This window comes from Sturnira hondurensis, unplaced genomic scaffold (assembly GCF_014824575.4).
Source record: "Sturnira hondurensis isolate 20B ecotype Veracruz unplaced genomic scaffold, ASM1482457v3 Scaffold0009733, whole genome shotgun sequence".
Classification (NCBI taxonomy): Eukaryota; Metazoa; Chordata; class Mammalia; order Chiroptera; family Phyllostomidae; genus Sturnira; species Sturnira hondurensis.
In genome coordinates this window covers 2,425,513-2,450,241 of record NW_028082364.1, presented here as the reverse complement: position 1 = coordinate 2,450,241, position 24,729 = coordinate 2,425,513, and the positions used below count along the sequence as shown (strand labels likewise).

Here is a 24,729-nt window from a genome sequence, read left to right as displayed (position 1 = left end):
TTGATTCCAATTTTGTCCGATGGCAAGTAGCATTGTTATTAATCTCTGCATTAGGTTTTGTTGTGCACCTGTGCACGCTGCTTTCGAATCACTACCCAGAAGAGGAACCGTCATCTCAAAAGGCATAAACTTATTCCGAATTGTCCTCCAGGAATGCTGTACCCGTTTATACCTCAGCGGGTGCAAAAGCAGCAATTTCCCCTACGATCTCACCTGTGTCGTTAATCAGCATGGTGGTTCTTTTAGATTGACATTGCATGTCCACGTAGGCTATTGAAAAATTTGTCTTCTGTTTCCTGTCTGTGTCACTTTTTAAAAACTAGGACATTCCTGTTTTATCGATTTGGAAGCACTCTTTGCATATGAAGGTTATTGATGTTTTGTCTGTCCATACATGTGAACGGAAGCCTGAGTTCTGACCCTGCCTCAGCCCCGGGCTAGTGTGACGCTGCTCCACACTCTGGCCTTCAGTGTCCCCAGCTGTGGGTTACGGGATCTCTGGGGCCGCTTTCTGATGGAGACGGCCACCTCGTTTAACCCTCCAGGCGCCAGGAACTCCGAGAGCTCCGGCTGCTGCAGAAGGAAGAGCATCGGAACCAGAACCAGCTGAGCAGGAAGCACGAGCTGCAGCTGGAGCAGATGCATAAGCGTTTTGAGCAAGAAGTCAACGTGAGTGCGAGAAGAGTCGGGCCCCTTAAGCAGAAGCTGCAGAGTGGGCTCCACTGCGCGGTGGAGAGGGATTCACAGTTGCCTGACTCCTCCGGTGTCCCCATGTCATTAGGCACTGTCTCAATGTCACGTGAATTCCATGAAGGTGACAGCGCTCCTGAGTTATGCAGGAGTGTCCCTAGAGGGAAAGTAACCTGTGTTGAGGATCATGCAAGAACCTTGCAAGGTTGATGGTCTGGTCTCCCTTCTACACACAAGGGAACAGAGACTCAGAGAGCTTAAGTGACTTCTCTCAGGTCGCACAGTGGAGAGGTGATAGGGCTGGGATTTGAGCCCAGGTCGGAGGACAAACTCTGGCCTCTCCCATCCCCACTTCCCGTCTCCCTCCCCCCCCCCCGACGTATAAAGTGACTCTGCTGAATCTCTCCTCCTGCCCTGTCCAGGCCAAGAAGAAGTCCTTTGACACGGAGCTGGAGAACCTGGAGCGTCAGCAAAAGCAGCAAGTGGAGAAGATGGAGCAANCTCAATGTCACGTGAATTCCATGAAGGTGACAGCGCTCCTGAGTTATGCAGGAGGGTCCCTAGAGGGAAAGTAACCTGTGTTGAGGATCATGCAAGAACCTTGCAAGGCTGATGGTCTGGTCTCCCTTCTACACACAAGGGAACAGAGACTCAGAGAGCTTAAGTGACTTCTCTCAGGTCACACAGTGGAGAGGCGATAGGGCTGGGATTTGAGCCCAGGTCTGGGGACAAACTCTGGCCTCTCCCATCCCCACTTCCCGTCTCCGCCCCCCCNCCCCCCCCCGCCCCCCCCCCCCCCCCCCCCGCTGACGTATAAAGTGACTCTGCTGAATCTCTCCTCCTGCCCTGTCCAGGCCAAGAAGAAGTCCTTTGACACGGAGCTGGAGAACCTGGAGCGTCAGCAAAAGCAGCAAGTGGAGAAGATGGAGCAAGACCACGCCGTGCGCCGCCGGGAGGAGGCCAAGCGCATCCGCCTGGAGCAGGAGCGTGACTACACCCAGTTCCAGGAGCAGCTCAAACTGATGAAGAAGGAGGTGACTGCGTGCTGGGTGGAGGCAGGGCGGTCTGAGAGCCCTAGAGCGCTCTTGGTTGCGAGCAGTCGAAACCTCAGCTCAGCCTTGCCTCGGCAATGGGGAGCTTAGGGGAGCTGGTTTTCCTGAAAAAGCGCGTGTCCTGGTGTGTCTGGATCTGTGGCTCCGCCTACACCGTCAGGAACCTCTCCTCCGTCACCTGGGCTCTGCTTGCCTCTGTGTTGGCTTGGCTCCCAGGCCGGCCTTCACCGTGGGGTCTCGGGCAGCTCCCTCTGTACCTTCCAGCTTAGGGGAGAGAGCAGGGGAGAAGGGAGGATGGTGGCCAGGGGGATTTGAGAAGCTGTCACCAGAAGGGGCTGCGGGTGCTGCCAGGACAAACGTACATGTCGTCTGTGCCTGATGCTCTCTTCCGCCAGAAGAGAGGTCCCTGAGTTTGGACCCAGGCAAGCTTTTCCCTTTCTCCCATGCAGCTGGAGGGGGAGGGGAAGGCGGCCAAGAGGGGAGACGGTCCTGAGACAAGGGGAACGAGGAGGCGTGGCTCTCAGCCTGCCCTGGGGAAGGGGGTCCCAAGGAAGAGCCCGCACCTCTTCAGGTGAGCCAGACACCGGGAGGCGGGGACACTTGTGCTTTCCCGCCTCTCAAGAGGAAGGAGAGGCACAGAGGTGGAAGTCCTGGGGGTGGCTGTACCGATCCTGGCCGTTCCCAATCTGCAATGACAGCTAGTGGGGTAGTCCACGGTGGGGCCACCTCGGAGCCTGGCTCCCAGACTTCACCATGATGGGCGTGGCCTTTGGTGTCTCCAGGGGCCTGCAGGGGCAGGGCTGGGGCTGGGTGGGCCAAGGGAGGCACTCGCCACAGGCACAAAATTCAAGAGGGCGCCAAGAAGCTCAGGAATCAAGATAAGTAACATTCTAATGCAATGCGTTAAACTAAAAATTCACGCACAGTATTCGTGATGAACGACAGAATAACGCCTATGTAAAATAAAGACAGGATCCGACGGGAGGGACCTTAAGGTGAGGCGGTGAGGCTGAGCCTGCTAGCACAGGGCTAACTCCTGTCTGTATTTAAAACATCAGTGTGTATTTATTTTACTTCAAATTTACATTGTACTTATTTATTTTTAGAGAGGGGGGAAGGGAGGGAGAATAGAGGGAGAGAAGCATTGGTGTGCAAGAGGTACTTTGCACACCCCCAGCCGGGGACCTTGGCCTGTGTCCTCCCACTCAGCAGCCCCAGAGGCCAGAGAGCAGCGTTTCCCAGGCGGTTCCAGCAAACACCCTGCAGCCCTCATGGGCCCAGTACGGGCCACGTATTTCCTCTGCACCAGTCCCTGAGTCCAGGGCGTGGGGATCACAGACCCAGCCTGGAGTCAGATGGGGTTGGGGCATCACCCCCACCACACCCCAGGAACCGAGGGGAGAACATGCCTAACGCATGCATTCTCAGCCCGGGTAATGTCACCACCGTGGGGTTAAAACGAAGGAAACCCTTGAGCAGACCGAGAGTGGACCTGTGGGGTCGGTGTTTCGTGGGGGTGAGCAATGAGGAGGAACATGTCTGAAAGGGTTGGGAGGGGACAGTAGTGGAAAGCAGGGCTGAGAAACCTGCCCTGAAGGAAACCCAGGTGCTGTTCTCAGAAGGGAGAGGGCAGCATGCAGCAGAACCAGCACCTGGCACCCTGGGGAGTCTGGAAACTGAGTCAGCAGCAGTCAGCAGCAGGCCCGTAGGTGCCACCTGGCAGAGTGGCTCGGTGGGGAGTGGGGTTGGGGGCCCGCGCCCAGGGAGCGTGAGGAGGTACCCTGACCTGGCCGCGCTCTGCTGTCGCTGGTGCAGGTCAAGAATGAGGTGGAGAAGCTCCCCAGGCAGCAGCGGAAGGAGAGCATGAAGCAGAAGATGGAGGAGCATGCGCAGAAAAAGCAGCTTCTTGTGAGTCCTTGCCCCTCACTCAGGCAGTAGAAGGGCTCAGGGGTCCCAGGTTTGAGACCCCGAATGGTGACCAGGTCCCCCCTTCGTCTGTGCCCCATGCCCTTCCCCTCAAATGCCTGTCTGTTATTCTGAATACCTAAATCCAGCCCATTCTTTTGTCATCCCTGTTACCACCTCTCTCAGGCAGTCTTCCTTGATTGCCCTCCCTCCAGCTGGAAGTGAGCTCTCCCATCTCTGGACACCCCAGCCCTTCACATGCACCTTTCCTCAAGCCTTTAGTGCCTCCTGCCTCCTTTGGGGGTTGTTTGTATGTCACGTCTCCTTGACCAACCCAGTACATCCATCTGTCCACTTGGCATCTTTTGGAGTCTCAAAGACATCAGGCCCACTGTCTCCTGGACCTGGTCCTCTTCTTGTGTTTTAAGGGGGCCCTACCCTCCATCCGGTGGTCAGGCCAGAGACCCTGTCATTCCTGACACCTCCTCTCCCCCTGGTCCTTCATCACCCCAGGAAGCATGTTTTTGTTTGTTTGTTTGTTTGTTTGAGCTCCAAACTCTGGATCCATCAGCCTGTGCACATCTCTGACCCACTAGCCATTGTCATCTCTTGCCTGATCTGCAGCCTCCTCCCAGCCAGTGTTGCAGCTTCCTCTTGTCCCGCTGCAGTCCTCTGTCACACCAGCAAGTGTGACCATGTCACCCTCCCCACGCAGCCCTGTGCCTTGACAACCTTCAGTGGCTTCCCTTTTTTCCATGAGATGGGACCAGCCTCCTAAACATGCCTGCGAGACCCTGCAGGTCTGGCCCCTGCCAGCCTGTCCCCCTGACGAAGTCCCTCTGCCCCGGCCTCACCAGCCTCTTTTCGCCCCCGGCAGCCATGCGCACATTTTCTCCCACTGGGGAGCCTTTTCACGTTCTGACGGTTAGAGTCGACATCTGTGCTTGGTACGCGGTCTGGTTTAGCATTCGCTGCCCCTTTTGCAGAGGAGGGGACTGAGGCTCCGAGAGGTGACACCGTGGAGGTGACAGTGGGGGCCGAGGCCTCAAACTCAGTCCAACTGCAGGCTTCCCGCTGTCTCCAGGACCCCGCCACCCTTGCCCACAGCCTGTCCCTTGACTCTCTGACTAGGAAAGGGACGCAGGACTCAGGAGGGTGGGAGACACAGGCCCTCACCCCCATGAAGGGACAGCGGATTGGCCCTTCCTTTGAGAGGACAATCTGGTCATGGAGTCGAGAGCCTCAAAAACGTGCACCCCCTTTGGCCTGGATTTCCTGCTTTTAGAGACGAATTCCGAGGATGAATCATCACAGAGACTCACGGACCTTTAGCTACCAGAGTGTGAAGAGTGTCACTGTCTAAAGTAGGGAACCCTGGAAACAGCCTGCTATAAGCTGGGTAGATAAGTTAGGGGCTGGCCTGGCCGTGCAGGGTTCTCAGCCGATAAGCCTCATTGGATAGAATGTTACATTATAACATGGAAATGTCTTTTAAATAATACTTTTAAATTGTGGTAAATAGACACAATGTAAAGCTGCCATCTCAACCACTTCCCAGCGCCCCATTCAGTGCGTTGACTACATTCACGTTGTACAGCTATGCCGACTCTTCTCACTTTGTCAGACCGAAACTCTGCCCGTCACACACTGACTTCCGTCTCCTCCCCTCGGATCCCCTGGCAAACACCGTTTGACTTTCCGTCTCTACACATTCGACCTCACATAAGCGGAAAATGCAGTGTTTGTCCTTTTCTGACTGGTTTCTTTCACTTAACATAATGTCCTCAAGATTCGTTTGTGTGGTAGCTTGCAGAGGGATTTCCTTCCTTTTTAAGGCCTAGTGATATCCCATTGTATTTATAGACCACATTTTGCTTATCTGTTTATTTGTTTGTCCGAGGATACCTGAGTTGTTGCCATCCCATGGCTGTTGTGAGTACTGCTGCTGTGAACATAGGTGTACAGATCTCATGGATCTCTAACCACAATCTCATAAACGCACCTAAAACATTTATCTCACCCTGGCTGGTGTGGCTCAGTGAACTGAGTGCTGGCCTGCAAACCAAAGGGTGGCCAGTTCGATTCCCAGTCAGGGCACACACCTGGGTTGCCGGCTAGGTCCCCAGTAGGGGGCGTATGAGAGGCAACCACACTAATGTTTCTCTGTCTCTTCCTCCTTCCCGTCCTCTCTGTCTTAAAATAAGTAAATAAAGTCTTTAAACATTTTTAAATATCTCACAGTGGTTGCTTAATAACATCGTTTGCAGTCAAGTCAGTATTCACATTTCCAATCATCTCATAAATATCATTTTGTGCCAGAGTCCATATAAAGGGTCCTATATATCGTAATTGGCTGCTGTGTCTCTAAATCTCTCTTGAATTTCCCTCCTGTGTATTTCCTAAGTTTTCTTTGGGATCATGCAATCTTCTGTAATGAGTGTAAGAGTCGAGACACCAAAGCCAGCACTAAGTAGAGGTCTGCCCTGCCCCCTCCCTGCAGGACCGGGACTTCCTCGCCAAGCAGAAGGAGGACCTGGAGCTGGCCATGAAGCGGATCACGGCTGACAACAGGCGGGAGATCTGTGACAAGGAGCGTGAGTGCCTCACCAAGAAGCAGGAGCTCCTTCGAGGTGCGTGCCCGGGAGCGGGCAGGGCAGTGCCGGCCCAGAATCTGCCAGTGGGCATCTAGCCTCTGGCAAGAAAGAGCCGCTGGGTCATCTCCATCCTAAAGCTCAGTGTCATCCTTCATGGTGGAACGTGGGGAAAACCCCGCCGAAGTCAGGGGCGAGGCAAAGATACCAGCTGTCATCAGCCTGTCTGACACTATTCCACCTGTCGGGGGGAAAACCAGGAGGTGATCGAATGGGTGGGACTTCTAAGTGAGCTGAGGTGGCCGGGGTGGGGTGGGGGGCGTGGACGGTTCTCAGAGCCTCGTGCAACAGCTGCCCCATACTGAGCGACCGCTCTACCGGGCCTTTTCCATATCTTGACGTCACTGAGCCCTCCCCTTACCCTCACAAGGCGTACAAGGCTGGTCCTGCCGTTTTCCCCGGTTTCATAGATGGGCAACTGAGGCTCAGCGGGGGGCTGTTCTTCGGCCGAGGCTGCAGTTCCTGAGGGTGCGAGGGGCCTGGAAGGCAGACCTCTCCCTGAGGCCGAGCTCTTCCCTCCCGTGCAGTGGTGTTCTGACAGGTTTGCACGCTGGCAGTCTCCCAGAGGAGACCTTCCAGGGACAACAGTGTGGGCCACCACCCAGAGAGAGGAGGCCAGGGACACCTGGGGACGAAGGGGATCAGAGACAGTGTGCGTGTGCCTGGCTTCTGTCACTCAGCTCCCTGGGGGAGCTCCAACAGGGAGCCTCTGGTTGAGACAGTTCCGAAGGGCGATGGGGGGCTCTTTCACAGCCCTGGGTTTGCTCTTGTCTTAGGTTAGCAGAGGTTGGGTGCAGTTTTGCGGGGTGCAAAGCAAGCGAGCTGTAAATGGCTGGAAATCTGTTAAGGGAGCCACACTGAAAACGGACGGGTGCCTTTTGTGAAGGAGTAAATGCCGGGCCGATTATACCAGCGCCGTCTGTGGCTCATCTATAGGACAGTGGAAACCCCTCTGTACTCGGTGCGGGCCAGCAAAACGGGGCCCCTGAAGTTCCGACTTGTAGAGCCCCGGATGTCCCAGGGAGGCCCCGTTTCCTGTCCCGTGATGTCCCTCGGAACCATCCTGCCTGTGGGACGGTGGCTCTGACTTCGCTCCGGTGTACCGTGGGTCGGCCCCGGCTTTCACAGGACAGGAGTGCAGTGAAGTGGGCCGACCATTTGCAGTGGGCTGAGCGCCACCTGCTCAGTGACATGCCCAAGAGTCGATTACTATTGACCTCGGTGCTAGAATACTGTATTACCGTCCCCGTGATGCGCATAAGGGACAGGGAGGGTCGGCCCGTTTTCCCCAGGAGGAAAGAGTGGCCGAGGAGGCCATGCGGTCAGGTTCACGGGGCTTCCGTAGCCCCTCCCACTTGCCGGCCAGGAGAGCTGCGGAGACGTGCAGATGGAACATAAATGTCTCCCCAGGGCGGTTGGAGCTGGGTGCCAGCCCAGGTCTCGGTGTCCCTGGCTTCTGACTCCTAACGTGTCTCGCTGTAGCGCGCTCTCGTCCCGTGGGTATTAGGGAAATTTCTAGGAGTTGGCTCAGTCAGCTCCTCCGGTGCAGCCTCACGAGGTACAGTGACCCACTGCGCGGGGAGGAGGCCTGGCGCAGGGCGGGGGGGGGAGGGCCCGGCGGGGCTCTGGCCGCCTACGCCTCACCGGGCGCGCGTCCTCGGCAGAGCGGGAGGCCACCCTGTGGGACATGGAGGAGCAGCATCTGCAGGAAAGGCACCAGCTGGTGAAGCAGCAGCTCAAGGACCAGTACTTCCTCCAGCGGCACGAGCTGGTGCGCAAGCACGAGAAGGTGAGGCCGCACCCTGGTGGCGCCCCGCTCGGGCGCCATCTCTGCTCCCAGAGGAGTCGGGCTGGGCGTGGTGGTGGGGCGGGGGTTCCGGGGGGGCGGGGCGCACTATGCAGGGAGGCCAATGGCCCGAGCAGCTCCCTCACTGACTGTGACACCTGATGCTTGTGTCCCTTTCATGCTTTCTTTCCTCTCTCCCCATCCTTTTGGCCTGCCTTCCTTCCCATTGTCTCTTTCCCACCAATTTCTTCAGACCACTTGCAGGGGTGTCTAACCTTTCGGCGTCCCTGGGCCACACTGGAGGAAGACGAGCTATCGTGGGCCATACATTAAATACCCCAAACACTAGTGAAAATGGATGAGCAAAGAAAGATGTTGAGTAAATTTAGGATTTTGTGTTGGGCTGCATTCACAGCCATCCTGGGCCATGGGTTGGACACCCTTAGGTATCAACCTGAACAGTACCTCTGCCTGGAGCCTTCCCTCCCCTCCCCAGAGCAGGGGAGGCCCCTACCGCTGTGTGGCCACAGCACCCTCCACTTTTGTGTAATCGTCTGTCTCGGTCAGCTTAGGGCTGTCGTGGCTCCAAGTAAGAGTGCCCAACCTGGTTAGGAAGTCAGGGTGGGCTTCTTGCAGGAGGTGACACCTGTACTGAATTTTGAAATATTTACAAATAAGTGTTAGGTGAGCGAAAAATTCAGATTTATCAAGACTTTAAAAATGAGCCCTGGCTGGTGTAGCTCAGTGGATTGAGCGTGGGCCTGCGAACCACACGATCAATTCCCAGTCAGGGCACATGCCTGGGTTGCAGGCCAGTTCCCAGTTCCTGGCAGGGGACGCACGAGAGGCAACCATACATTGATATTTCTCTTTCTCTCTCTCCTTCCATTCCCCTCTAAGATAAGTAAATGAAATCTTTAAAAAAATGAATTGACATCTGTCATCGAAATAATAAACCATTTTATTGTACACTTGGCTTTGAGATACGAGCTCACGACGGCATGCCACCATTGATTAGATAAGAGGGCATTTAGAAGAACCCAAATGTTAATAACAATACTTCTTTTTTTTTAATATTTTATTTATTTATCTTTAGAGGGGAAGGGAAGGAGAGAGGAAGAGAAACATCAATGTATGGTTGCTTCTCATGTATCCCCTGCTGGGAACTGGCCCCTGCCGGGAACTGGCCTGCAACCCAGGCATGTGCCCTGACTGGGAATTGAACCGCGATCGTGTGGTTCGCAGGCCCGTGCTCATCCACTGAGCTACACCAGCCAGGGCAATAACAATACTTCTTAAAGTGAGAACAGAAAGTGGTACTTAACAGTAGATGCAAAGAGGTACAGCTTTGCTCTGCTGAGCATTCTGGGCCACGTGGGTCCTGGGCTTCCCATGGAGCACGGCAACCTTTGGCCCCTGACGACATGGCCATGCCCGGAGTGCAGCTGACCTTGGCCCTGCCTGGCTGTTCCCCCGCCCCCCGCCAGGAGCGGGAGCAGATGCAGCGCTACAACCAGCGCATGGTGGAGCAGCTGAAGGTGCGGCAGCAGCAGGAGAAGGCGCGGCTGCCCAAGATCCAGAGGAGCGAGGGCAAGACCCGCATGGCCATGTACAAGAAGAGCCTGCACATCGGCGGGGCGGGCAGCGCTGCCGAGCAGCGCGAGAAGATCAAGCAGGTAGGGTCCCCGGTGCACTGGAGCGGGCGCAGGCCCGGGTGTGGTGGGGCCTGTTCCTCACCCAGTTGGGGAACGTACAATGTAAGATGCGGCAGAGGAGCATGGAAGGGAGCGTGCAAGCCCCGGGATGGAGGCCTCCCAAGCCTCACCACCACCCAAGCCTCACCTGTGATGGTGAGGCTTCTTCTTATCCACCAAGACCCTACTTGCACGTCACCAGTGGGGCTCAGGGACTTGAGTTGCTTCTGTGCTTCGTGTGAGGCACCCACGCTGTCCTCGCACACATCCCAGCGCTGTGTCGTGTCCCCACCAGCCTCGAGGGCGGGGGCTGGGTCTCAGCTCAGGGTGAGGACTTCAAATGGGGGGGGGCACAGCCTGAGTGGTGTGGGGTGCCAGTCCCTCTGATGCGTTCTCCCTGGGACAGGGCCGGCCGCGGAGGGCCCCCAGCCCAGCCCAGCCCAGGGCCCCGAGGCACCCGCTCTCTCTCTCTGTTGCAGTTCTCCCAGCAAGAGGAGAAGAGGCAGAAGTCGGAACGGCTGCAGCAGCAGCAAAAACACGAGAACCAGATGCGGGACATGTCAGCACAGTGCGAGAGCAACATGAACGAGCTGCAGCAGCTGCAGGTACCGACCTTCCGCTGTCCCCCAGTGCCTCAGTTTCCCCAGGGCAGTCAGTTCAGGGGCAAAGGCTGGACCCACAGGGAAGCTTCTTGTCTGACAAGCAGAGGGGAGAAGGGCTTCAGACCCACTGTGCCATGTGATGGTGGCCAAATGACGTCACCCTCCCAAGCCGTAGTTCCACCTCCATAGAATGGGCGTGGGGTGAGGGCGGTAAGTCCCGCTTTGCAGGGTTGGAGCAAGGCTTATGAAAACGAGCTGAGGGCACCTTCCCCAGAGCCTCGCTGCTAGATTTCTCAGTCATCACCGTGATTGGGGGACGGGAGTCCCACTTACCCTAATACCAAACCCAGACCCAGACAGGAAAGGAAAACGACAGACCAGTATCTCTCTTGAACACAGATGCACAAATCCTCAACAAAACATTAGCAACCTGAATCCCACAGTGTATGGGAAGAATTACACACCATGACAAGGGGCGTTTATCCCAGGCTGGTTCGACCTGTGGAAATCAGTTAATGCAGTCCACGACATTAACAGGCTAAATGCACACGATCGGATGCAGAAAAAAGCACCTGACAGAAGCCCCCTTGTTCATGATAAGCACCCTCAGCGAACTAGGAAGAGAGCAGAACTTCCTCAACTTGGTAAAGGGCATCTGCAAAACACAGCCGATGTCATTCTGATAGCAAGGACCTCAGGGCTGCTCTCCCACGGAGCTCCCACAAGGTGTCCCGCTGTTGCCAAGCCCCCGGGTGTCCCCTTTCCCTCGGGAGACACCTCACCTCTAGTTTCCTGGCTTTTGAGTTTGCCTCACCCCAGGGGCTAGTGCTGGGAGTCCCCTTGTGGTGGATCGAGGCATCCTCTTAGCTACAGGTGGGCCAACTCAACCTCTGTGACCTCAGGAAATAGCTCAGGCTGTTGGATGCACCCGGCAATTTCTGGAGAGCCAGGCGGGAGTGGAGGAAACACTTTATGCGCACTGAGGCCTGCTGGGCTGGGGCTCTGCCCTTCAATGCTGTGTGAGTTTTAGCCTCTCACCTGCATCTGTTTTTACATCCATGCCTTGTGGGGTTACCTAAGGATGAACTGGAAAAACGCACACTGAGTGCTGGGAGCCCAGGTCCTTGCAGGTCCCAGGCGCTCAGTGCTGCTGTGAGTATAATTTCCAACTAATCCAGCTTCTTAAACTTCCAGAACCCTTGAGCTTTCAACCCTGTAATAACACCACCACCCCCAACCCCAGCAGGACGTCCTGGTCAAAATGGTGGAGTCGGTCAGTGTTGGGCTCACCTCCTCCCATGGCCACATCAACCTGTAGAACCACTGACTAGAAAACATCTGGGCATTAGCTGAACAGAAGCCCTCAGACTGAAGACGTAGAGAAACCCCATGGAGCCTGGCAGGATGGGCAGAGATACGGAGCAGGCAGGTCTCGTGCTCATGGTTTGGTCCTTAAGAGTCGGGAAGGAGATCTCCGCTGCAGAGGTACGCCTCAGGGGCGTGCAGGGTCCCATGCGCAGGGTCCCAGCCCTGCGACAGACACCCAGCCCAGGCCTCAGTGCTGGGGAGAGGAGTCCGCAGAATACCTGCTGGGGAAAGCCAGCCAGGAAGTGTCTGAGTGTGGCAGAGGGGCCGCCGAACACTGAGAACAGAAATCCAATTAAAAAATGGGTAGAAGACCGCAGTAGACATCTCTCTCGAGGGGACATACAGACGGTCAACAGACACACAGAAAGACGCCCAACATCACCAGTCATCAGGGAAATGCCAGTCAAAACCACAATGAGATACGGCCTCACCCCTGTCTGAATGGCTGTCATCAATAAATCCACAGACAATACATGTTGTGAGGATGCAGAGAAAAGGGAACCTTTGTGCTCTGCTGGCGGAATATAAATTGCTGCAGCCACCAGGGAAAACAGTGTCGAGGTTCCTCAGAGACCGAAGATGAGAACTACCACATGAGAACAGTCGCATTTCTGGGTCCTTGCCTGAAGAGTCCCAAAATGCCAGTTCCAAGAGATTCATGCCCCCTGTTCACTGCAGCCTTATTTACAGTAGCCGAGGACAGAAGCAACCCGAGTGAGTGGCCACCAACAAGTGAATGAGTAGAGGTGATGTGGTGCACATGTACGACGGAACATTACTCGGCCGTGAAAAAGAACAAAATCTCAGCTATTTGTGACAACCTGGATGGACCCGGAGGGTGTGATGCTGAGTGACATCAGTTAGTACCATATGATTTTGCTCATAGGTGGAATCTTAAAAAAAAAACCAAATTTGTCATACAGGGAACTGATGGTCGCCAGACGGGCGAGGGGAGGGGTGGTCAAGGGGAAGGGGCTGAGAGGCACAAAGGAGCAGTTACAAAATCGGTCACGGTGGTTTAAAGTGCAGCATGGAACGCAGTCACTAATGTTCTCGTAACTGTGTGTGGCGTCGGGTGGGTGCCCAACTCGGGGGGCAGTCACTTGGTGAGTTACAGAAGTGTCTAACTCACTACCTCGTTCACCGGAAACTAACACAATACTGTGTGCCAACTCGAATTGAAAAAAAAATCAAAAGTTTCTGAGTAATCCCCCACGGGGTTCCTCTCTTCCAGCCCAGCGGGGCGGAGGTCTCTGGATAAAGGCGCCCCCTCTGCTTCACAAGCTCCTTGCAAACCTCAAGGTTGATCCTGTGTGAGGAGCCAACGGGGACTTGCCACCTCGTCCTGTGGGAGACCACAGCCGGGTTTTGGGAGGTGGACACTGCATCTTGGAGTGAGAAGAATGGGGCTGGCCGAGCCTCAGCCGGGCCCACGGCCCCCAGCCTTCGCTGCACAAATCTATCCCGACGGAATGCGATGCAACGCAGAAAACCACGTCATGTATAGAAATGTAACTCCTTACGCATACTGAGTGTCTTAGTTAGCTCAGGCGGCCACACCACGGAGAAGCTTCGTTTTCTCCCCGTCCTGGAGCCTGAAAGTCCAAGGTCAGCCGGCCAGCACGGTCTGAGGCTGGTGAGGCAGCCTCTCGTCCTGGCTTGCAGATGGCCTCCTCACTGTGTCCTCACATAGCAGGCAGAGAGATAGGATGAGCAAACCCTCTGGGGTCTCTGCTTACAAGGGTCCTAAGCCCTGTCCTCATGGCCTCGACTAAACATACTTATCTCCCAGGAGCCCCACTTCAGATACAGTCGCATCCAGGATTAGGGCTTCAGCATGTGAGTTTGGGGAGACCCCACTCAGTCTGCAGAAACAATGCTAAATAGTGAAAATTAAGAGCAACTTCAGTGGCCAAAAATAGGGGGCAATCTAAGTAAGTGTGATGGATCCTCCCCATGGGAGACTCTGGGCACCATGAACGACGGTTACGAGAACGGTTCTTTCTTTACAGAAGTGCTTGGTGCTGAGTGGGGAGGGACACAAGCTCTGAGCTGTGCGTATAGCGTCCGCCAAACAACACGCAGGACAGAGCTCGACAGGACACACCCCGCCAGCTGAGCTTTTGTGGTGGTTGCCTCTGTGTGCTGGGAGGGGGCACAGGCTATCTTTATTGTTAGTTTGGTGGTTTTGTTAAAATGACGTTGTTGTATTGAAAATTGAAACGGCGCGCAAAGCAAAAAGTTGCCGTGACTGTAGGTCCTGCTACACAGTGAGAAATGTTAACGTGGCTAATCCGGACTATTCCCCCAGTCACCTCTGGGGGCGCTATGTATTAATAATGTTCATGGAGTTTTCTGTAAATGGGGTTTATAACCAAGGACAGGCAGTAATGGGATGATGTGGTGCCCACAGGGCCCCAGCGCAGGTGTGTCTCAGCCCTCTGCCCCTGTCTTCTGAGTTTCTTACCTGCTTCACCTGGAATCTGTTCCAGAATGAAAAGTGTCACCTCCTGGTGGAGCATGAGACCCAGAAGCTGAAGGCCCTGGACGAGAGCCACAACCAGCACCTGAAGGAATGGCGGGACAAGCTTCGGCCACGCAAAAAGGTAACCACGCCTGGGCTGGCGGGCTCAGCGGTGGGCTCTGCCCGTGCAACAGGTGTCTGCCTGCCCAGGAGCCAGATGCAGACATATAGCTTTAATTTAAGGAACTGGCTCGCACAGTTGTAGGGGGTTGATAAGTCCAAACTCTGCAGCGCGGGCCGCATCAACCCAGGGAAGAGTCGAGGTTGCAGTCTTTGGTCCATAGAGCAGCCTGGAGGCAGAATTCCTTTTTTCTTAGGGGGCCCTCAACTGATTGGGTGAGGCCCACCCACACTATGGAGGGTAATCTGCTTCACTCAAAGTCCACTGAGGTCAATGGGAGTCACACCTCCACGACTCCTTCACAGTGACATCTGGTCTGGCGGTTGACCAAACAACTGACTACCATGGTTGACAAACAAATTAGCCACCCCAGGGTCTCTGCGTGGTCCCTTGTAAAGTTGTGACATGAATACTATATGCTGTTATGGGAAAAGTCAGTGGCCTTGGAAGTCCTTGGGCTGAAGCTTCCCTCCTGGTGCTGATGGCGCCTCCTGGCTGGAAGCTGGCCAGGGTCCCAGAACACTCTGTTCACAGGCCTGTGCTCATCAGTTTCTGTAACTGCGGCCTGCTGGGACTTCTGGTACTTGACACTCAAATCAATAACGCTCCTGCTGACACAGGTTGACTCTAACAGAGGAAATAAACGTTAACCTGTTCTCTCACCTGGGGGTTCTGCGTACCCTTGGCACATCCCGAGAGGGCTCGAAATGAGTGGCTAGCAACTGCCTCACATCCCGGATCGCCCCACGGCACGCGTGGACCTGGGGGAGCCACCGCAGGTGTGTGTTTGGGGAGCTGCCTCTGCGGAAGTCCCTGTAGCGCTGTCCTGTCGTTGGTGACCTGGGCTCCTGCTGGAACACTGACTGGGAGGTGGTTCTCCTTCTGGAATAAGTGCCCTTTAACCCTCCTGCATCACAGTCCGCAGCCTGGAGCTGCTGTGTGTGGGGCAGGGGGAGAGGAGTAGGCATTGGGGACCATTTCTAGAAACATTCAGGCTTCTTTCAGGCAAGCACAGGGTATCTGGTAGCGTCAGTGAAGTGTTGCTTGGGTCACAGACAACACAGAACGGGGCCTCAGGCAAGGCCGGTTTTCTCTCTGGAACCTTGCTTTTTGGGCTGTGAATAACCTGTAGTCCCGTGAAGCAGATGTTCGTAAATTACTGCCTGTGGGCTCAGTCCGGCCCACCACCTGTATCTGAAAATAAGGTTTTACTGGAACACAGCCATGCACATTCACTCACACATTGTCTGTGGTTGACTGCCCTGCAGCTGCGGTGAGGTTGTGACAGAGACCCTACAGCTGGCAAAGCCAAAAACATTTCCAGACTGGCCCTCACTGAGATAGGATCGCCCTCCCTACTTTGGGGCACACAGAGGAGTGGTGGTCGGGAGAATAGAGCATAACGGGGGAGCACCGGCACCGGAGCGAGGGACGTGGGGTGAAGGCCCAGCTCCCCCACGACCACCCGTGAGGCCCCGGCGCGTTACCACACCTCCGGTGGTGGCTGTGGGCATTACTGTGGGCTGTACCTCTAGCAGAAGTCCCTCACTGACGGCCCAGGGGCCGACAGTGGCTTACAGGTGTGAGGTTTGGCCAATACGTAGCAATTTAAATTTTTCTTGAGAGTTGCCGACTAAATTTTACATAAAAATCCGGACTTCCAAGTTTCTTTCGAAAACCCAGGAGCTTCAGCAACACTGGACCCATCAAAGTACAGGATGGTGACCAGGGGGGAATTGGGAAATACTGCCCCCTGCTGGCACAGCAGCAGCAGCGCACGCTCCCCCCTCGCTGCAGTCCCCACCCTCCCTGTCCGCCCCTCACCCTCTCAGTCCCCTGGCTCACTGATCTAGGCCCTGGGTTTTGTGACCTCTGTTACAGGGGTGTAGACAGTGCTGCTTTTGTCTTTCTTATGTGTGTCTGCTTGTCACAGACACTTTGATACTAATGCATCCAGCCAAGGAGAGCTTGAGTCAAGAGTCTGTGTGAATGACCCAAAATTCCAAGTCACGCATGTCCAACCATGATGAGACATGACTTGAAACACCTTGCCTCCCCTCACGTGGATGTCCTAGGGCAGGAAAAATGGGTGTTGCGATTCAGTGTCATTTCCCCACATTCCTTTAGAGGCGGAGAGAACTTGCTAGAATTGAGTACTCTTGAAGGAACAGGAGCGTCAGGGAAGATTCTGGTAATTGTTAAGTAGAGACTGTTTTGGGGCATGCAGAGAATGGCTTAAAAAAGAGAGAGATAATAGAAAGCTGGGCAAGTCCTGTGGCCACAGATACTTCTAGAGGAAAGAGGAGAAATTCTGATGATCAAATACCTCTTTATAATGAAGCCACGTTAACTGAACAACCTGTGTTCCCAGCTGTGCAGGTGGGGGGGGCAGTGTTTCAGATCACGAGCGCTGACGGCAGACCTAAGTTCAATCTTGCCTGTGCCCCAAGCTGGCTGAGTGGCCCTGGCCAAGGGCCCCAAGCTCTCTGAGCCTCAGTTTCCCCATCTCTGAGATGGGATAACAGCAGCTACCTCGCAGGGTGACGATGAGATGTGATGCGCAGGAACCCTCAGGAACCATTTGCTTTTCGTTCAGTCTCAGGGTGGCCCTGCTGGGCAGGAGGAACGTTGCCATGTCACACAGGCGGAAATAGAGGGGGAGGGAGACGTGCAGGGCACACAGCTGGTAACGCGGAATTCAGCCTGACTGCAGAACCCGCAGGAGGTTTTTCTCTAGGACCGTCTGTCTAGATGAACCTGCACGTTCCCAGGGAGGCCCGGCGGTGCTGGGTGACGAGACGCTCCCCTGTGTTGCCTCATGTGCTTTTACAGCACCGAGCACCCCTGTCGGCCACCAGTTTTCGGGACTGGAAGCTCGGGGGCTGTTGTGACAGCACACGCATCTCGAAAACTCCCTTGGTGACTTCTGTGGGGCCGGGTCCTGGGTAGGAACACCCTGCAACTTGGACATTTCTGCTCCCAAAAGAAGCAGAATCTCTATTTAATCTCTCTCTCCGTTTTCTACCTCGGGGTTTTCTCCACCCATCTGGCTGTTTGTGTGCCAGCAGACTTGCTTCCCCCGACTCATGTAGGTTGGCATTTCCCCAGAACGTAGCCCTCGGCTCATGGGGAACTCCTGCATGGCTGTGGCCAGTGGGGAGGGGGAGGGGGTGCTTACCTTCTGGGTGACAGCTCTGTGAAAGGAAAGAGAGAAGACCAAGTCACCCATGCACTAAGGCCCGGGGGGGACATTTCCAGAGAAAGCCACTTTGGGGTGGAGAGACCTGTGTCCCGTGGACTCTGGCTGAGCTCCACCTGCCCTCTCTCTGCACTAGGCTCTGGAAGAAGATCTGAACCAGAAGAAGCGGGAGCAGGAGATGTTCTTCAAACTGAACGAGGAGACCGAGTGCCCGGTCCCCACCACCCCAAACAAGGCCACCAAGTTCTTCCCCCACAGCTCCGCGGATGCTCCCTAACGGCCGCTCGGGGCTGTGGCTGGCAGGTCGGCGGGCTTCCGGGGCCCTCCCATTCTCCGTGAACAAGTAACTCAGGACCCCCTTCCCTCACACTTCCCTGCCAGTTCCAGTCCTGTGCGACCCCAATGTGCCTGACTTCTCACTCACTCTTGGAGGGTGAGGTTTTACTAAGTGTCGCCTAATGTTGATATGTTCTCTTTGAACCCCGGGCCCCTCCAGGCTGTCAGAGATTTGGGCCGTGGGTGGGGCAGGGTCTGAGAGCAGCGTGTGTTCCGTGGCCCCCAGCCCCCCCATTTGCCCTGACACCAGTTTTGCTGTCTGTGGGCGCAGTGCTGCCCCCCAAATCACCGTGGGCTCGTCTGTCTGTTGTCATTCTTGGTGGCTTTTCAGCCATTCCCTGCGGTGTCAGACAGGAATGATGGCTCCTAACAGTCGTGCTCAGGGGTGCCCTCCTTTCTCCAGTGTGCTTTGCTCTTGAGGCCGTGTGCGCAGTGGGCGAGAGCCAGCGTTGTCCATTCTGCGGGTCTCAGGTGTTTTGGGCCACCTTCTGCCACACCCCTGGCCCCTCCCACACAAACGGCTTGGGCCCCTGGGACTACCAGGCTTGCCCCCACCCCGGGCCTCTTGTGCCAGCTGGGTTGGAATCAGCTGCCTGAGCCCTGCTGGGCAGAGCCTGGGGATGGGGCCTGCTGGCTTGATGGCACAGGGCCAACGGCCTGTGATTCCTTTTGGCCCCCAGGTGGTGCCCTGTGTTGGGGATAAACCCCTCACCACACAGTTTCACAACCCAGTCTGTTTCCATCTCATACTTGCCCCGGGGGTATGGGGCGGCTGTCTCCCTTGGCCCTGTGCCCCTCCACCTCCAGGAGTCCAGCCCTATACTTCAGACAGAGGCTGGAGGTCGCTGGGACTTTTGTTCAGGAAGCAACAGCATCAGAGAGAAACATGAGGCTTCTTCCCACCAGCATGGCAGCGGCAAAGCTTCTGTAGCGTGAACAGAATCCTGGGGCTGCGGCTCACGCGGTTGGCCCCCCAGATTCCCGTCCCCAAGGCTGCATGCAGAGTGTCAGCAATGCAGTGGAAGCAAAAGCTCAAACGGCATTTGGCCTAGTCACAAAGAAAACCTTTGTCACCTTTGTTTCTAACCTGAAACAAGTATAAATGAGTGATTTCTTCAGGACGATACCTAGTTTAAAGTAATGAGAAAGCGAAGGTGGTTTTGGGGAATCCAGTGGGTACACTGGGTCTGCATGCTATTTTGCTGGTGACAGAGTGGCTGCCACACCTGGGGAGGACTTTCTTCTCCTTGACGCCTTCTGGTTGGTTAGGTTAGAAGTTTTGCTTTTCTAAAGCGATTTCCTGGAAGTCGTCTTGGCACTGGCTATCCTCCTGCCCTTCTGGATCTTGCAGAGGGAGGGCAGCCATTCAAAAGGAGAAGGGACTTGGGGTTCCTGAGTCTTACAGATGCACCCGAGATGCTCTGGAGGCCGAGGGAAGGCAGCGTGCATTCTGCGTGCCTGCACGGTACTTGGCCCGGGAGGGACACTTGTCAGGTATGAACGAATGAAACGTGAACTGATGGTCCCTTTGGACTCTCTTGGGTACGTGGGTGCTGGGAAAAGGGAGGTGGCAGCAGCGTGAGGACAGCTCATGCCAGTTCCTCCAGGGCTGGCGAGGGGTCAGGCAGGGCTGATGTTTACAACACGGGGCCTTCTGTGGCCTGGGATGTAAGAATGAGGATCAGGCGAAGTGCCGGTTCTGTGGCTGAGACACGTCTTGGGTCATTCTCTGGTGTGGCTTGTCATTCACGCTGGAGTCTTGCTGCTTCCCTGCTCGGTGCCGCCTGAGCCCTTACGGGTCCCCTGTCCTCGCTGGATGGGGTCTGGTGGGTCGCCCAGCCTCACTATCGGGCCAGTGTGCAATGCCCGTCCCTGGGAGGCCCACACAGTATTCCTGGTTCCCTGTGCTTAATGTTTCCTCTGGGAGAGACAGATGAAACTGTTACTCACTTTCAGTCCATTGATCGCGGAATAAATGTAACTAACTTATATTTTCCCTTGATGAAGGATATTAGTTATTTTTATGTAGATTCCAAACTTTATACAAGACTTTTGTAAAATGTTCTTTGCAAAGTTAACTGTAAGAATGTAAATATGCTTCTAATAAAATAACGAGGGGAGAAACTCGGCTTGCCTCTGGGGCTGTTGTCTTGGACGGGGGTGGGAAGGGCAGGGCACACTTACCCACACTGGCCAGACGGGAGAGGACGCGCTGGCGTCAGAGCCCAGGCGTGCCTCCCGGGTCATCGCGCAGGTCCGACCTCGAGGTTTCTGTTCTGAAAGTTGTGATGCCTGGCTGTCTGGGCGCTTTTTCTACAGACATGTAATACGATTCTCGTTTAACTACGAACACTCGACTACTAGGAGTCTTCACCTAATAACTTACTGAATCTTTTCAACAACCCACAAAGACCGTGTCGCTCCCATTTTATAGACGAGGAAACGGAAACTCGAGTCGGTCAGTTTTGTGGAGAGCAAAGTTGGGAACCGCCTGACCAGCAAAGGGATTTTTTTTATTGACTCATTGGAGAAATTCACTTTCTCCACTCCGGGGAGCCTATCGAAAGCTCTCTACCGCGACTTCTTCCGTGAGTACGTTACGTCCGTACAGCAGAGAGACCCCTGTTTGTTCAGCGAGTTCCACCTACCTCACTCTTGGACGCTTACAGGAAGAGCGCACCCTTGAGTGCGGGCCTGTGAACCAGAGGATCGCGGTTCGATTCCCAGTCAGGGCACATGCCTGGGTTGCAGGCCAGTTCCCTGCAGGCCAACTCTCAGCAGGGGACGCACGAAAGGCAACCATACATTGATGTTTCTCTCCCTCCTTCCCCTCTGAAGATCAACCAATCAATCAATCAATCAATCTAAAAAAAAAAAAGCGCACCCTTCAGCACCCTGTCTAACCCGTGAGGACTGACTGTGCGCCCGGGCCCTGACCAGTGAGGCGTGTGCCTGATGGTGTCCTGAGATAAGGCGTTAACCTCAGGGGGGTTAACGCCTTATCTCCCCTCCAACCCAGCAACACCGCAGACCTCCAGCTCCAGAGGGTCTAACTTGAAGGTGGAGGGCTAGCTGGCCACGCGGGACTTCACAGGAACCGCGTGTGTATTAAGGTGTATGTGCACTCCGTAATGTGTCAGCGTGGCTAGGCTGAACCACGTTGCCCTGAATTCTCTTCCTCTCTGGCTCTGATTAGGATGGGCTGCAAGACCGATTCCTGTGCGGGGGTTTGGAGGGTGGAAGTGAAAGTGTAGTCACTTTGTAGCCCAGATACGTTGTAGTTGATGAGCTCACTCACGTCCTGGGTGTGAGGGGTGGCTGGGTCTGCAATGGCCCCACGTTCCCTCAGAGCCTCCTTCAGCGTCTCCAGTTTCTGGGCCAGGTGTGGGCGTTCAGCTCTGTGATCTGGGGCTCCAGCCTCTGCAGGACATCCACAGCACAAGGTCATGGGCACCGAGAACTGACACGGTTTCAGTTGCCCTCATGGACCCCGGTTCGGCTCTGCCTGCTCTGCCCGCCTCCTGTCCAGCTTCCCTTCCGGATGGCCTGCCCCGTGGACTTGAAGATGCGTTGTCGCCTGTGAAGACGACAGCCTACAGACATCGCTCAACTGGACTGGACAATTATATAACTTCCACTCCTTGTAAAAAAATTCCTTCATTCACTCTTAGTGGTTCTGCTTTTCTGAAACCTGGGGATAATTTGCTACAGTGCAGGGGTCCCCAACATCTGGCCTCGGGCTGGTGCGGGCCTGGCCTGTTAGAAGCGGGGCTGCACAGCAGGAGGTGAGCCTGAACTTCATGCGCCTGAATCATCCCGAAACGATGCCCCTTTCCCTCGGTCCATGGAAAAACCATCTTCCACGAAACCGGTCCCTGGGGCCAAAAAGGTTGGGGACCGCTGGTGTATTGTATTCTGACTACTGCAACTTTACTCTATCACTTGCAGGTATCTTGTTTAACCCAGTAAGTTTAAAAAGGGTGGGGGGAAATACAAATATTAATTTCAATACATGCTTGCCATAAATCCATGAATGTTTTTACTTATATGCTTTAAGTATATTTTCCTTAAAATCATGGAACTAAAGATCGAATTCATTTAATAGCCCATTATTGGTAATGCCGATCCCATCGAACCAGTCAGTCAGATTGGACTGTCAGAAAGCCTGGCTTTGTTTTTGTCGTAAATGTGTGACTATATAGTTGGTGATAACTTTTTGTCTGAATTCTATAGGAAGGTAAGACAGGAAGCCTCATTGTGTGGATAAAATAGGGAGCTCCTATCTTCAATGCTTTTTTCAAAAAAGGATTGTTTATTTTAGAGAGAGGTGAAGGGAGGGAGAACGAGAGGGAGAGAAACACGAGCTTACAACCTAGGTATGTGCTGTGACTGGGAATCGAAACTTCCACCTTTTGGTTTGGAGGCCGGGGCTCAATCCACTGAGCCACGCCAGCCAGGGCTATACTTCTTTTTATAAAAAATTTTTTATTTATTTTTATAGAGAGAGGAAGGGAGGAAGAGAGGGAGAGAAACATCAATGTATGGTTGCCTCTTGAGCGCCCCCTATTGGGGATCTGGCCTGCAACCCAAAAGTGCCCTGACTAGGAATTGAACCAGCAACCCCCTAGTTGCAGGCCAGCACTCAATCCATTCAGCCACACCAGCCAGGGCTATCTTCAGTACTTCTTCCCAACACTCTCTTACGGTTTCACAAGATTCTCCCTCAAAAGACTTGCATTCTTCGACATTAGCTGGAATTGAGTTAAGTCAAAATTTCTCTGCACCATCCTTCTCTCTAATGTATCTGAATTCAGAAATCTCATCATCACAGGTGAAAATACACCACTCTAACATGCCACGGGTTGGGACTGGCCAGCAGGAAACTGCCTGCTGAGGCGCCAATGAACTCACCGGGAGGACACCCTCTGGACACCCCAGCCACCTGTGTGTATGTGCGTGTGGGGGCTGCAGCCTGACAGGCAAGAAGGAAGAGAACGCATGCGCGAGCCAGGAAGAAAGGCCCCTTTGGGCAGCTGTCAGCCCTCTAGGCTGCTGTACTGACAAAGGGAGCCACTGTGCCAGCTGGCAAAGGAGGTATTTCCAGGCCCCACTCCAGTATTTCAAAGCATGGAAAAGAAGGGTGGAACCCTGGCCGGGTAGCTCAGTTTAATAGAGCGTTGTCCCAATATACCAAGGTTGCAGGTTCAATCCCTGGTCAGGGCATATACAAGAATCAACCCGTGAATGCATAAATAAAGTGGAACAACAACTTGATGTTTCTCTCTCTGTCTTCCTCTAAAGTCCATCAATTAAAAAAAATTAAGAAGAATCAACCAGTGAATTTAAACAATTTAAAGAATTCTGACTCCTGAAACCTACTTGGGCCTCATGATTTTTGTTAAGGGACTGTGGACTTGTACCACTCTGTTGTAAACCCCAGTTCAGAGGTATCTGAAAAGCCGGGGGGCGGGACGGGGGGGAAGTGCATCTCAAGGTCCTCTGCCTTGAGATGGCCGGATCTAGTCACGGGCTGGCATGAAGCCGGGAGCCATAAAAAGACCTGCATTCGGGATTTCGTGTTTGAGAAGAGGGGAGCCCAGGACACACCGTGGCTCAGTCTGCTGCTCATGCAGCTCGGGAGAGACTTCTTTCACACGTGACTCAGGGACTACCATGCTGGGCTCCTGGAATTTGACCCAGTAACATTAGTATTCCTCCCCTTAAGGAGGGATGTGGCTTTAATAAAAGGAAAGAAACCTTGAGTTATCTCCACTACAGTTCCAGTGCTAAGGATTGCGAATGCAAATATCTACGAGGGTCGGGCACGCAGTTTGAATGAGTGAAGCACGCAGACCGAAGACGACCGGGAGGCATGGTGACAGTGGAAATCAAGAGTACACACTTTGGATGGTTGCTGCCTAACTCCTGCATATTGTTGCCCTGCGGATCCAATATAGTCAAGAGAGTTTAATTTTTTGAGAGAAGCACGAAATGCAGATGTTAAAATGTGAAGCTGGCAAATTTTCAAAGGGATAAAAAAAGATGGTGTGATAAACATACACATTGAGGTAGCCTATTTAGCTTGTGAGTCCTACCCTTCCCTTACGTGCTAGGTCCTGGGGCCCATGCGGGCCTCAGGAGTCTTGCTTGGCTGTTCCATTGGTGTCCTCAATGAACCGTGACTCTCTGTTTATCACCTTGTACAGCCTTTCCCACACGGGTTCTGGGCTGGGCCACATAACTTGCTTTGGCCAATGGGACACTGGCAAAGGCTTAACAAGCACTTGCTCATCGGGGCCATGTCCTCTTGGCAGCTGGTTATCCTGCAGGAGCTTGACCGATGATAAGCCACGTGGAAAGGGAAGCCCTGGAGGCTACTTTGATGAGCTCCCAGCTGATGGCAGTCCCGTGAGTAATCTCGGCTTGCACTCTGTGGGCTCAGCTGAACCCAGTCAACCCACACGGTTGTAAAAAAAAAAACAACAATAAAACAGTTTAAGCTACTAAGTCGTAAGGGTGTTTTATTATAATGCAATAGGCTGCTGAAACACAGGTCATTTATTCTAACCCATTTGTTTTACTCATGGATGTCCCAAGGCACAGGGAGGAGAAGGGGTCTGATGAAATTCAGAGAGCAAGTTAGTGGCAAGAACTTTCCAATCCTGTGCACTGTCTTCCTATTGTTTTTCTTTTACTTCTCTTGTTGGAAAGCACAAGATAAGGACTATGAAACTTCAAACGCTAACTGCAAGGAACTGAGATGGTGTCCTGCATGCGTACAAAATACTGTAATAACCTGGA

At 54.2% G+C, this 24,729-nt stretch overlaps 1 protein-coding gene across 1 annotated transcript in view; it reads left to right on the top strand.

The window, feature by feature from the left end:
* STK10 (serine/threonine kinase 10) overlaps positions 1-20,049 on the top strand; it is a 93,151-nt gene extending 73,102 nt beyond the window's left edge. Inside the window, exons 11-19 of the mRNA XM_037057769.1 lie at positions 546-669; positions 1,545-1,724; positions 3,558-3,650; positions 6,148-6,277; positions 7,963-8,087; positions 9,572-9,760; positions 10,258-10,383; positions 14,241-14,354; positions 17,729-20,049. Of these exons, the coding sequence (XP_036913664.1) occupies positions 546-669; positions 1,545-1,724; positions 3,558-3,650; positions 6,148-6,277; positions 7,963-8,087; positions 9,572-9,760; positions 10,258-10,383; positions 14,241-14,354; positions 17,729-17,869 (1,222 nt within the window). The 3' untranslated portion in view covers positions 17,870-20,049. The remainder of the gene's footprint in view (positions 1-545; positions 670-1,544; positions 1,725-3,557; positions 3,651-6,147; positions 6,278-7,962; positions 8,088-9,571; positions 9,761-10,257; positions 10,384-14,240; positions 14,355-17,728) is intronic.
* Positions 20,050-24,729: the final 4,680 nt, after the last annotated feature.